The 14378-nt window shown below is 32.6% G+C and overlaps 1 protein-coding gene across 1 annotated transcript; it reads left to right on the forward strand.

Moving 5' to 3' along the window:
• The first annotated feature begins 9462 nt into the window (after nucleotides 1-9462).
• On the forward strand, nucleotides 9463-13079 carry LOC148879604 (serine carboxypeptidase-like 40). Its single transcript, XM_088961175.1, has 8 exons — nucleotides 9463-10083; nucleotides 10185-10292; nucleotides 10381-10652; nucleotides 10747-10986; nucleotides 11105-11223; nucleotides 11782-11877; nucleotides 12089-12194; nucleotides 12679-13079. The coding sequence occupies exons 1-8, from the start codon at nucleotides 9723-9725 to the stop codon at nucleotides 12829-12831; spliced, it is 1455 nt and encodes a 484-aa protein (XP_088817301.1). The 5' UTR covers nucleotides 9463-9722; the 3' UTR covers nucleotides 12832-13079.
• Nucleotides 13080-14378: the final 1299 nt, after the last annotated feature.

Genomic DNA, 14378 nt, shown 5'->3' on the forward strand with positions numbered 1-14378 from the left:
CATATTGATGGAATCAAAGATAAGTAGAATAATTGGAAATCTTCCCAAAGAGTTAGAGGAGTTATCCTAATTAATGACTACGGTATCACTAGAAAGACAACAATATGCTTCTAAATATTCTCTCAACTGAGGAAGTCAAATCAACCCTTTTTAGTATAGGGAATCTCAAATCCCTGAGACCAGATGGCATGCCAGCAATTGTTTTCAAGGAATGCTGGGATTTGATGGGATCATAAATAGTACTAGTAGTCTAGGAATTCTTTTAGAATAAGAAACTCTTGAAGAGATTGAATCATACTTTTATTTGTCTTATTCCTATAAAGGTAGATTGTAAGAAAGTCCAAGACTATCGTTCTATCAACCTATGTAATGCCATTTATAAAGTGATAGCTAAGTTGATAGCTGGTAGACTTTGTACTCTCCTGGATAAGTGTACTGCCCCAAACTGGGTGGCTTTTGTCCCGGGTCATCAAATGTCTGACAATTCTATCATTACCTTGGAGATGTTCCATTACCTAAAACACAAAAATAGAGGCATATGCTATATTGCTCTTAAGTTATACATGTCAAAAGCCTATGACTGACTAGAAAGGAATTTTCTCCTTAAAGTCCTATCTCTCCTTGAGTTTTCAGAAGACTACCATCTAATAAAAGAACATATCTCCACAATCTCCTTTTCAGTCCTAATAAATGGTACATCAGAAGGACATTTCTACCCCTTTAGAGGTCTTAGGCAAAGAGATCATTTATCTCCTTATTTATTCATCTTAGCTATGGAGGGCTTATCTCGACTTCTTTTTCATGCCGAACAGGAAGGAATGCATTCCTCTTTCCCCTTCCTCTCCAAAAATCTCCCATTTATTCTTTGCAGATGATGTGATGTTATTTATTCGGGCCCATAGGGAAGAAATAGATAACTTATATCAAATCCTGATTAAGTTTCAAGTTGTTTCTAGGCAGCTAATTAACATGGAAATTTTTGGGGTTTTCTGCAGCAAAAACATTCATCCTAGACATCAACGTATGATTAGAAGAAAACTTCACACATGGCCTCTTAACAGAAATTCTAAATAAGCATGCTCGACTGAACTATATTCTAGACAATCACAAAGCTAAACTTAATAATTGGAGAGCATCAAGAAAGAAAATCCTAGTCCAATCTATTCTCCAAGCCTCATGCTATGATCCTTATCAAGTTCCCTTAGAAAACCATTGATCAAATGGAAAAAATAATCAGAGATTTTTGGTGGGGTGTATCTAATACTCGTAAACATCCTTATCGTTGGTGTTTCTGGAATTCTTTGACTTTACCCAAATCTAATGGAGGATTAAGTTTTAAAAATCTAAATCTAGTAAATCATGCCCTCCTTAAAAAAGTTGCCTAGAAATTTCTTAATGAACAACATAAGTTATGGGCCCAGATTTGGAAGTTAAAATACCTTAAGAACCAAAATCTTATACCTTACTCCACAACTTCTTCAGGTTCAATCTACTGGAAAGCAATTTGTCCAAAACTCATTGAATTAGTTTCAGAAAGTGGTCACTTAGTATATGAGAATTCTTCTTTTCTTGTTTATCAAGTACCCTGGATTCAATCTGATAACAAATTTTCTTGGATTTCTTTCCCTTTAGCTCCTCAGCTAAGGAACTTCAATTGAAAATAAATAATAATTGTGTACATGTATTAATTTTGAAAATTTATATAATATATTTTAGGACTATAGATTGATACATTATCTATAAAAATTGTATGACTTGTATGCATCTCGCTATATTAATTATAATATGTTTATTGACAAATACCATTAGAATATACATTTCCTATGCATTTATACGTTCATTTTGACTATTTTAGCCTTAAATGTAATGTTATTAATATATTTATGGAATTTATATGCATTTCCTGATGTATCCAAGCGTTTCCATGTTTTCTCATCTGTATCCATGCGTTTACAAAGCGTATTCATATCTGTATCTGTATCCAAGGGGTCCAATACGATACCCGATACCGATTTTAATCCTTGCCACAAAGTTAGAGGCGGAGGCTTGCGACTTGTCATATGAAGTGCTGTTTACTTCACGAAGACTCAACAAAAGGAATTTGCATTGGCTCCCCAAAGAGTGTGCCAACATGTACCCCACAACACATCCCAATTGTGTATTGGGAATATCTCTGGATAGGCCATCTCCTCTATTCTTGGGGAGAAGTTCCCAAGGCACAATTGGGATGTGAAATGGGGTGCATTTGGAGTGTGCTCTATGGGGAGACAATTTGAACTCCAAAAGTAAACTGGAATTTGCACTAAACCCATTTGCATTTCTATATTAAATTACACCATGAAAAGTGGGTAATATTAGCCTCCTATTGAGTTGGGTGAGCTTGAAGCTTAGGTGTTGATACCTATTTCTCTTTCACCATAAAAAAAATACCTACTCTATGTGATATTATCACATTATGATGTCTAAATATGTCAATTTAACAAATAAGTAGGTTTATTGTCAAACTAGTGAATGACCCTGTACTAAGTACGGGGAAGTTAATTATATATATATATATATATATATATATATATATATATATATATATATATGAATAAACAATAATGATTTTTATTATCATTTTTTATTACTGTTTATAAACTGCCATTTTTTAAGACACTCATACAGTCTACGGGTCTACATAAATTGACCCTTATATGTCAAACCCGTAAAATTATATGGGTCATTAAATTCAACTTGAACTGTTTATTACTTTAACTTAACCATTCTTATTCTTATTCTTATTTTATTTTAGTATTTAATTTTAATTTTTTGTTATATAGTAATAATATTAACTAAATTTGTAATTATTTAAATATTTACTTAAAATAAAATTTTCCAACCGAGTATAATTATTATACAATAGATTTGTTAATTCATAATTTGCATTTAAGAATAAACATTAATTATTTGGCATAACAATTTTAATGACTGTTAATAAATATTGATTCTTATTTAAGGTTTAATTACTGTATTCGGTAATTATTATGGGGCATGCTTTGAATGAACATTAACAATAACTAATGATTGTTATTTCATTTTTTATTATTTACTTAATTAAGTACTTGATGATTGTTATTATTATTAATTATTTCTATAAATAATTGATTGTTATTATTATTTACTTAATTCAATAATTTTCAGCAAGTAATTATTTGATTTAATTTGATTTTTTTCATTTTGTTAATTATTTATAATAGACATTTAGGGTAGGCTTTTTATTTGATTTAAGAGACTTACCATGTTTTATCTAGACAATGACCCCAAACTAAGTAAGGGGCAACTACAGTATCAATAAATTTGAAATTTACTATTTAACAAAAAAAAATGATCAATCTCCTGTTGAGCAACCCACCCCCAAAAAAGTATCAATAACTTTGAAACAATTAATTTGAAATTTAGTATTTAACAAAAAAAAAATCAATGTCTTGTTGAGCAACCCACCCCCAAAAAAGTATCAATAACTTTGAAACCATTAATCTAATTATAAAATAATAAAATTAGATGGATGTTTATAACAATATCACCAATATTGCTTAATATTTAGGGACATATGAATGGACAAAAAGCATTTAAATGATATCCATTCAAAGAGGCAAAGAAGGAAGAAAATCATTCAAAGAGCTGCTAAGAAAAACAATCCATGCCAAACCACATTTGCAAATGCATCCATCCTCTGAAGTAAGAGATGAAAAATATATGACTACAATCAAATCATCATCATGTATCGCTACAGTCAACTGATAATATAATAAGGACTCCAAAACCAATCTAAGAGGAAGCATGAAAGAAAGGAGAATAATGGGACCATCCTGAGTATGGATGTCACCTCTAAGTTAGGTGGCAATGCTTCTTTTGGTCAATCATGGTTATGGATTTTAAGTCTAAATCTCCCCATAGTGCACGTACACTGGCTAGAATTTATCTTTAGGAAAAAGGTAGGGAAACCTGTACATAACATAATGGTATCTTTGAACTATAGGAATTGGGAGATAGAAATAGGAAATGTGGGTTGAAATTATAATTTTGGGCATGTTGATGTGTCAAATTCAAGTAAATTAGAATACACATAGATTTTTAGTTCATTCATTTAGTGGTAATTTGAATGTTTTTTTTATTCCATGTCTTTATTGAGTAATATAGATTAATAATATATTAATAATTATGAAATCAATAATAATAATAATAATAATATATTATTATTACTATTATTTATTGATAATATATTCTTATTACGTGTGTATTGATTTTGAAATCAATAATATTAAATTATTATTATTATTATGAAGTAATTAATTTGTTATAATTATGATTTTTAGTTAATTCATGAAATAATAATTGCTTTAATAATTATTTTAGTTTAACAATAATGAAATATTGAAAGTTTATAATTTAACTTCCACTAAATGAAATATTTATTGGAGAATAATAATAGTATTAGTTATAATTACTTATAATAATAATGTAAACAAGTAACAGTAATTATGTATTCATAAAATAATTAATATGAATTAATATAAATATAAAATGATTATCAGTATGTAATTATAATCAGTAATTAATTTTTATCAAAAATCATTATAATTAGTAATAATTAATTATAATTACTGATAATAATAATATAATTAATTATTTCATATCAATGTATGGATTATAATTCTTTTATAATAATTCTAATATAAATAATTAATATGAGTTAATATAAATATAAAAATAAAATGATTATTTCTGAATTATTAATTACCATTATGAAAATCGTTATTAATTATCATTCTGAATTAATAATGAGAAATATAACGAGTAATTAATTACTAGCAGTAATTATTATAAGAAGTTATTATCGGTAATTAATTATTATTAGTGAGTTATTATTAGTAGTAATTAATAGTTGAAATTAATTAATTAGAAGTCATTAATTATTATTAGTACTCCCTCTCTTTCAAAAATTTGACTCATCATCATCCTCATCATCAATGACAACAACTTGATAAAAATAGGTATATATCATTAATTTATTTTTTTATCTTTTGGAAAACAGAATAAGAGAAAAATAAAACGGTTATCATTGCAAATGAAAAATTATTTAGATATTTATAAAAAATTATTGAACATAAAAACCCAATTATTCAAAAATATGGTCATTAATCAAAGAGTAATTAAAATTATTCAGTAAATGATAATTTTAAGAAATTAAAATTAATAATTAATTATCTGTCCGAATTTAAACAGGTAATTTCAGCAAATAATTTAAATAATTAAATTTTGCTGTTAGCATTTTTTAATAATAATCAGTATTATTAATAGATTAATAATATATTAATAATTATGAAACCAATAATAATAAGTATATTATTATTATTATTACTATTATTATTATTAACTAATAATATATTCTTATTATATGTGTATTGATTTTATTATTACTTCTACTGTTATTATTATTTTATTTTTCTTTTTATTAAGTAATTAATTTGTTATAATTACGATTTTTAGTTAATTCATAAAATAATATTTGTTTTTATAATTCTTTAAGTTTAACAATATTGAATAAGTGAAAGTTTTATAATTTAACTTTCATTAAATGAATTATTTATTGGAGAATAATAATAGTATTAATTATAAATATTTTACACTAATTATATATTTATAAAATAATTAATATGAATTTAATATTAATATAAAATGATTATATCCCAATTAATAATTAACATTATTAAAAGACTTATTATTTATCATTAATTAATTAACATTCCAAAGTAATAATTGTCATACTTAGTATTAGTAATACTTAATTATAATTGTTGATAATATTAATATAATTATATTAATTAATATAATATTATTAATTATAATTGCTTATAATAATAATATAATTAATTATTTCATATAAATGTATGAATTTAATTTCTGATAATAATTATAATATAAATAATTAATATTAAATATTTATTTACAAAATAAATAACATGAGTTAATATAATTATAAAATGATTATTTCCAAATTATTAATTACCGTTATGAAAATATTTATTAATTATCATTTCGAATTAATAATGAGCAATATTATCACTAATTAATTATTATCAAAAATTAAGTAATAGTAGTAATTATTAAAAGAACTTATTTTAAGTAATTAATTATTATCAATGAGTAATTATTATTAGTAATTAATAGCTGGAATTAATTAATTAGAAGTAGTTAATAATAATTAATTAGTATTTAACAATAATTATTATTAGTAATTAATAGTTGTACTTAATTAATTAAAAGTAGATTATTATTAGTAATCAATAGCTGGAATTAATTAATTAGTTTAGTAGTTAACAGTCATTAATAGCATGGAGATTGAAAGTGGGAGCTTCCCACTTCTCACAACTCTGCATGGTGGTGGGCTCCACTCTACATGTTAGTGGGCTCTTTAGTTGAACTACCACTAATCAGAATTTGACACGTGTTTAAATCTTTAGAATGACAGGTGTCTGAATGGAAGAGAGACACATGTCTGACTGGGGGAGGCTTTGACTTGAAATCATTCCTTTAATATATATAGATAGATAGATAGATAGATAGATAGAAATCAAAATGGAGATTGGTTCTAGTTGTTTCAAACTGATTATATATACTAGTGTAATGTGGAAGTTAAGATGGAAGAGTAAAAGTAAAAAATCTTATACACCTAACTAAGGCAAATATTTGTTTTATATAGTATAAAAATAGATAATTGTATATAGGGGTGTAAACAGATTGAATTCGAAGTGGATCAGGCAATATCCGAATTCAAATTCGATTAGAAAATTTGATATCTGAATTCGATTCGATATCCGACGGATATTGAAAATTAATATTCGAATTCGAATCCGATTAAATATTCGAATATTCAAATCGAATTGGAATAATTAATTATTTTAGATAATTAATAAATATATAATATAAATATTTTATTGATATAAAGTATATACATATATAAATTATTTATATAATTTAATTATTATATAAAATAATTTATATATTGTATAAAAGAATGAAATAATTAGTTGAATTCGGATATTTATCGAATTAGATAAGGTCATATCCGAATTCGAATCCGATTAACTATTTGGTATGAATAGAATATCCGAATTCGACCAATTAGATATTCGAATTATCCGAATTCAATTCGATTATGTTGAATATCGAATTCGAAATCAGATTTTCGAATACCGTTGACACCCCTAATTGTATATATAACTATGCATAAGATACCACCGTTTTAATACCTATTTCTCTTTCACCATAAAAAAATACCTACTCTATGTGATATTATCACATTGTGATGTCTAAATGTGTCAATTTAACAAATAAGTAGGTTTATTGTCAAATTAGAAATCAAAAATTTATAATAAGGTTTTATTTAGTCAAATTGAGACATAATATTTCCGATTATAAACCCTAAAAGATCTGGTTCTAAACTAGTTTTGCACAATTATTTCCCAGTTGGATCAGGTCTATCATGATTTAGACCAGACCCCACCCATTGAATGCTCTAATATAAGGGCTGATCATGGATTGGGCTTTGAATGTAAGATAAGCCTCGGACCCAGCCTAGCCTGCACTTCACATTAATTTCTCCTCAGAAGGGAATTTGGATCCAATTCAGATCTCCTGTCTATAAGAATCCAACTCACACCTAACCACTTGACATTAATTGAGTCTGGATCACCTGTCAGCAAAACATGTTCTAACCCTCTACCAACATAATCTCACATTGTACATCTCATACATGGTGGGTCCCATTTTCATAGTGAGGTGTGTGGTGTTAGATTAAATTGGTAGAGGTGTGTGGTGTTAGATTTCAACTCTATGACATTACAATTATATATTGGAAACATCTCCATGTACATGAAAGGTAGCATGCAAATAAATATGTGGGATGTTGGCGGTGTTTGGCATCGATGCCGTTTTTTTAGAAAATGGCGCTATGTGCCACATCAGGAAAAATAGTGCTTTAGAAAACAACCTCTTATTTGGTACCATTTTTTCATAAAACAACATTGTTTCAAACCATGCCTTAGAAATTAAGAGAGTATGGTTCGAAGTTACACCAAGAATATGTTTGGCATCGATGCTGCAGATACTGAGAAAACGGTGCTGCTGATGTGTGGGTTGGAAGCACTGTTTTCTGAGAAAATGGTGTCGTTTTTTTTTTTTTTTGGAAACGTTGCTGTCAGGTAGGACGTTTCTTGGAGCAGGAACAACATTTTTTGTTTGGTACTGATGTAGGTGCACCCGACCTGGACCTACGTCATGCATGCACGTGGCAAACGGCGATGCGTAGGACAGACCCGATGAGGTCACGCGTAGGGCAAAGGTCAACGTGCAGCCTAGAATCAATGACGCAGTTGCACGCGGCGACTCTAGATGTCTGCGCTCCTCAAGGATGGACCGCATCCTAGTCGTCCACGCTCGTCTACCTCTAGGCGACCTCAAGTATAAATAGGGGGCAACCTTCTCAAGGTAAACATCTGGAATTTAAACTCAAGAACTACTAAGAACTCTCTAGTTTCCTTTGTGGCCTTGTCTGAGTGTTCTCACCTCAGGCCTCGTCCACCTGGTGTTGCACCCATACTAATTTGACCGTTGGAGCTTCCGCCTCGGGTACCAACTCGGGGCTTCTGACGTTCTCCTTCCTTTACTCCTTGTAGGACCGACGTACCCATCCTCGGCCACTTTGGGCCTCGGACCACTCAATCACACCTCGGCTTGGGAGTGAATTGACAGTGTTGCCCTCAATCCATTTCGCTCGGCAACAGGTACCAATGCTCTAGAAACGTTTTTGTCATTGATACCCATTATCCAATGCCACATCACTGCCATCTCATATCCCTACTAGCAGCAACGAGCTACAACTCTAGGAAATGCCAAATTCGTTATTGCTCCAAGCCATATCTTCTCAATTTCTAAGACGTGCCTTAAAACACATTTTTTATGAAAAAACGATTCTAAACAAACAGGCATTTTCTTAAGCATCCTTTTTACGAGAAAACGATGCTGTATTCCCAGCACCGATGCCAACACCAACGTTCTCAATGTGCGACTGTAGTGATGTGTGAGTAAGTGTGGTTAGGGTTATCGTGGGTACGAGATCCGAACACAACACAATAGGTTCTTCTGCGAGCCTGCGAACACACGCGTCTACAACGGGCCAGTAACCATTGAAAAGTGGACACATCAACGTTCCGTACACATGGGACCTATTTATTCTTAAATGTGGATCACAGGGTCCATTTGGCTTAAGATTGCATGTCTGGGCAAAATGGGCATTCCTTACTCTAATCAATCACTTCGTGACAGGTGTCCCGTTATACACACAATAATTGACACCTGTCACAAAGTGATCGGTAAACAATATAGGAAATCCCGTCAGCCCAGAAGGTTGTTTAGTTTGGGGTGTTTTAATTGGATTTGGGGAGGAGCAGGAACTGAAAGACAGGCGTAGAATTCCAAAAGAAGTGAACAATCTTTCGTTAAAATAATAAAAAGAATCTCTTGTTTGATCTATCAGAGTCCATCCCAATTCCCTTTTTATTGTTGCAAAACTCGTAAGAAGTCTACTCAAATACGACTCCTGCTAATTGAATCTTATAAATAGTTCTCGGCGTAACTCATCGTTTCTGGGTGGAAGGATCGAGAATAGAAAAGAAAAGATGGAGAAGCCCGGACCAGTCATTCTGTTTCTTCTCTACCTCTGGTGCTCTTCTATTGTTCAAATCCATGCACGACAAGCAGACGCTCTTACTCGTGTTCTAGCCAAGTTCCATATTGGAGCTAGCAATCACACCAACCATAATCAGGAGTTCAGAATCATGGATGATGCCCGAGTTCTACCACAGTCAGGCTCGAAGGAGAGTGATCGGATCAGCATGTTGCCCGGGCAGCCGTCGGTTAACTTCAATCAGTATGGAGGTTATGTTACGGTAGATGGATCCGCTGGTCGGGCTCTTTTCTACTACTTTGTTGAAGCTCCGGATGCCATGTCCAGACCTCTCGTTCTTTGGCTCAATGGAGGTGTTTTGCTATCAACTCTTTAATGGGTTTAATTTTCTGGGTTCATGCTATCAACATCCTTGCATTATCTGAGTGTTTTTGTTGTTTTAACCATTTTCTAGGTCCTGGGTGTTCTTCACTTGGAGATGGGGCAATGACGGAACTGGGTCCATTTAGAGTGCAAAGCGACGGCAGAACACTTTATCGAAACCCGTATGCATGGAATCAAGGTTGGATAATTCATTTGATCATCATTTCTCTCCTTCTTTTCAGTGATTCTAACCTGATTTAGTTTCTTGTTTCTATTGTGGGTTATAGTGGCCAATGTTTTGTTCTTGGAGTCTCCTGTTGGTGTAGGTTTTTCCTACTCCAACACAAGTTCCGATTACAGTACAAGAGGAGATCAAAGTACAGCTGAGGATAATTACGTGTTTCTGGTGAATTGGCTAGAGAGATTCCCTGAATACAAAACCAGAGATTTCTATATAGTTGGAGAGAGCTATGCTGGGCACTATGTGCCTCAGCTTGCCAATGCAATTCTCCAAAACAAGAATGCAGGAATGAACAGTATCAATCTTAGAGGGATCATGGTCTGAGTCTCTCATTTTCTCTTTCTTTTGGGTTAAAACGAGGATAGAGAATCGGTTTTATGGTATCTGATCAGTGGGTCATCTCTGTTTGCAGATTGGCAATCCATTGATCAATGGGGAAACCGACATGAGGGGCATGTATGACTACCGTTGGACACATGCTCTAGTTTCTGATCAGACCAATAACGCTATCAACAGTTACTGCTATGCCAGTTATCAGTCTGAACAGTGCAATTACGCCATGAATCAGGCTAATGCAGCTGTCAATTCGATCGATATCTACAACATTTATGCCCCATTGTGTGCTTCTGGAGCAAATCCCACAATAGCCGCAGTAAGATCCACTATTGATCAATTGCATAATTGAATTCTTTCTTTAAAACTCAATATAGAATATGTGCTTGTATGATTGTTGAGAGTTTTCTGATCGGATGGACTCTTTGTTGTTGCAGTCTCTGAATTGGGATCCATGTGGAGAAACTTATGCGCGGAATTACATGAACCTTCCTGAGGTCCAAAGGGCCCTTCATGCCAATGTCATTAGACCTGGTTTCTATTGGGAACATTGCAGGTAAATTAATCCTACCATTCATGTTGATCAAGTTATGGTTGTTACTTGAATTCTTTGTTGCACCCGCTTCATGAACCTGCTCTGAAATAAGTTGAGAAAAACCCAAAGGCAAAAATTCCATAATGGTTTGTGCTGAAAGTGTACCCGATCCATATTAAGCTTATGGGTCCGAACTGAATACAAAAAGTTATGTATTTTGAGGGTTTTTTCTTTTGTATATTTAGTCTTTGTCTTGTGGGAGAAGAGCGAGATTTTGGGTGTATTTGAAGTTTAGAGTTTTCTGTGAGTGAGGTTGTGATTGCACGGCTCTGTATTTCCTTTCCATTATAGATTATATAGTGGTTTTCTGCTCTTCCTTTGCCTGTGGGCATAGGCTATAAGCAGCCGAACCACTTAAATCTGTGTACCCCCTTACTTGCTTCTCTTTATCTCTGTTTTTCTATTGTTTTTTGGTGCCATTTGAATTTGCATTTCCAGGTTTTGTGCAATAGATCAAATATTCTTTCTTTGGTTTTTCTCCAAAAGTATGGTGGTTTAATTGAATCCAAAAAATTGCAGCAATATGATCAACAGCAACTGGAGAGACAGCGCATCAACCATTCTTCCCCTCTTACGGCAGTTTATGGCCAATGGGATTCGTGTTTGGGTGTTCAGGTAAGTTATCTTTCTTCATTGCTTCTTTGTGAAATTAATACAATATTACTGCATTAGAGAACTTGGTTCTTCATCAAGATCCAAGGAGAACATTCCCTTGATTTTATTGGTTTGTGTTGTATGAACAATAAGTCAGTCCCCAAGAAGTTTTTCCTAATCTAATAGTTAAGATTGAATAAATCTTAACATGGTTTCACTGGGTGGATTGCAGTGGTGACGTAGATGGTTTAATTCCAGTAACTTCAACAAGATATTCTCTGAATACGCTTCAACTTGCGGAATCCATTCCATGGTATCCTTGGTTCGCAAACCGGGAGGTGATTTCTTTTTGCCAGAACCCATCACCTCCACTAATGTTGTATTTATTGCTTTCTTTTCTCTCCTAGTGGCTGATCTGTAACCAAACAGTACTGAGAAACTAAATGAGCTTCTTTTTTTTTTATTTATAATAAATACTCATGTTAGCTAGTGTGGAAGTCTTAACTCTTAAGCTTGATCCAGCCTTTTTTGAATCCAGCAATGGAGGCCAAAGTAGAAAGATCACCCTCCCCTAAATCTATATTTTGGGTTCAGATGAGATTATTTGATTGATTTGACTTCTTGGGTTCAAGATACTTGGATGTGAAGTACAGATCGATGGTCTGAGCTCTGAACTCATTCACCACCAGATATTGCTTAAATGCTTGACTTCCTTCATTATATTAAAATGGAATAGATTTGATGCTAATTCCACTTCACCCCCTTTGTTTTTTTTCTTCCTCCATGAATACTAATATCTGGTTTTCCTTTTGTTTATTGTAGGTTGGTGGGTACAGTGTTGTATACCAAGGTGGCCTAACATTTGCTACAGTGAGAGGAGCAGGTCACGAGGTCCCAAAGCACCAGCCGTCCAGATCACTTACACTTATCAACTATTTCCTGGCGGGCCAGCCCCTCCCCAGATCAATGGGTTAACTTATTCTTTTTACAATTTGAGTCTGAGCCAATAGGATCTTCAAAAGATCAGTATTCAGTAGGTTAAAAATAATCTCTTCAATTTTACAGAGCAGTAGAGAATCAATTTTGGGTTACAAGAAAAAAAAATCATAGTTTAAGATATGCTTTAGAGTTTTTGTGTCAAAACTCTCTCTCTCTCTCTCTCTCCTGTGTGTGTTAATGGTGGACACCCATTTTTAATCAATGAAATTCCAGTATTCCTTATACGCAAAGAGGCCGAATTTTCACAGAAAAAACCACAAAAATCCCCATCCACGTTATGCGGATTATATATGCAAGCAAGTAAACTAGGATAAGTTGTCCCCACTATCAGACATTCCCCACTATCACATAAGCGGGCAATGTAAAGGCTGCGTTTGGAAACGATGCAAATGGAGTGTAAATCATGGTTTAGGGTAAATTTGCATTTGGTTCACTTTTGGCAATATTACATTTGTGCATTGACAAATGACAGAAAACACATTTTCCAATGCATATTTACTTTGATAATAAAGTGTAAAAGTATATCAATAAAAAAGAAGTAAATTTGCATTCAAATGAACTTTTGATAAAAAAGGCATATGCTTTATTGGAATGTATTTGCATCCATTATAGTTAAAAGTCTGTTTGATAAGAAGGTTAATTTGTGAGTGCAAATTTAATCCAGTTTTGCAGTTTATATGGACCGTTTCACTCTACATATTTGTATTCACACTCATTTGCATCATTTCCAAACACATCTTAAGTAAAATCAGGGGCCATGTAAAAAAGTCTGGGGCCCAACTCATAACTTGTGTTGCTTCACATCAGCCCGATCTCCTTGTAATATATCCCATGCATCACACTCATTATTCCCTATAGTTGTAAGATTATTTTTAGGGTGAATGACGGTTCAGCCCATGGTCAGAATTTGTAGGCCCAATGTACTGTTGGGGTAGGTGCCAGCTCGGAGTTGATGTCAATTCACGAGCGGGCATTGATGCATAGAGTGTGGGTTGTTGACATTTTGAATGTTTATAGCTCTGCAGTGAAAATCAGAAATCTGCATTGGGCTTATCCGTACTTTTCCGTTATTTTTATCCATTTATCACTAATCTGATAGAATTTTTCTGGACTGATTTTTCCTAGGTCTAGATTATATAAGTCATGATTCTATCCAGGCTAATTTTGGCTTCAAGAATTGTTTAGACACCATTTGGCCCAAAGTATTTGCAGAAGTGGAAAGTAACTACAAACTAATTTGCACATGGGTCTGCAAATGGATGTTCTTTATTCACTCTCTTCTGTCTATTTTGCTCGTTTCTTTTAATTCCTCCCTCAGAGATCAATACAATAAACCATGTCAACAGAGAGATCGGCTTTCATTAGAGCAAATCTGTGCACACACCGTTCTAATAGCTTTTCTCAATCTTGCATTGAGAATATCTCCTCATGAAATAAAGTACATCAGTATGGAGATTCTCAATGCAAGGCAGTAAAGGCTGTTCGAATGTGAAGCCGAATTCATCAACGGAAGTGATGAATTC

The sequence above is a fragment of the Nelumbo lutea genome, chromosome 1 (assembly GCF_056320005.1).
Source record: "Nelumbo lutea isolate HS-2025 chromosome 1, American lotus-T2T, whole genome shotgun sequence".
Classification (NCBI taxonomy): domain Eukaryota; kingdom Viridiplantae; phylum Streptophyta; class Magnoliopsida; order Proteales; family Nelumbonaceae; genus Nelumbo; species Nelumbo lutea.

Bases quoted from the DNA above. Each gene is read 5' to 3' on its own strand.
- LOC148879604 (XM_088961175.1), top strand. From the start codon at position 9,723: ATGGAGAAGCCCGGACCAGTCATTCTGTTTCTTCTCTACCTCTGGTGC. The intron at 10,653-10,746 runs GTCTGAGTCTCT...CTCTGTTTGCAG, and splicing joins TCAATCTTAGAGGGATCATG to ATTGGCAATCCATTGATCAA. The intron at 10,987-11,104 runs GTAAGATCCACT...TTGTTGTTGCAG, and splicing joins CAAATCCCACAATAGCCGCA to TCTCTGAATTGGGATCCATG.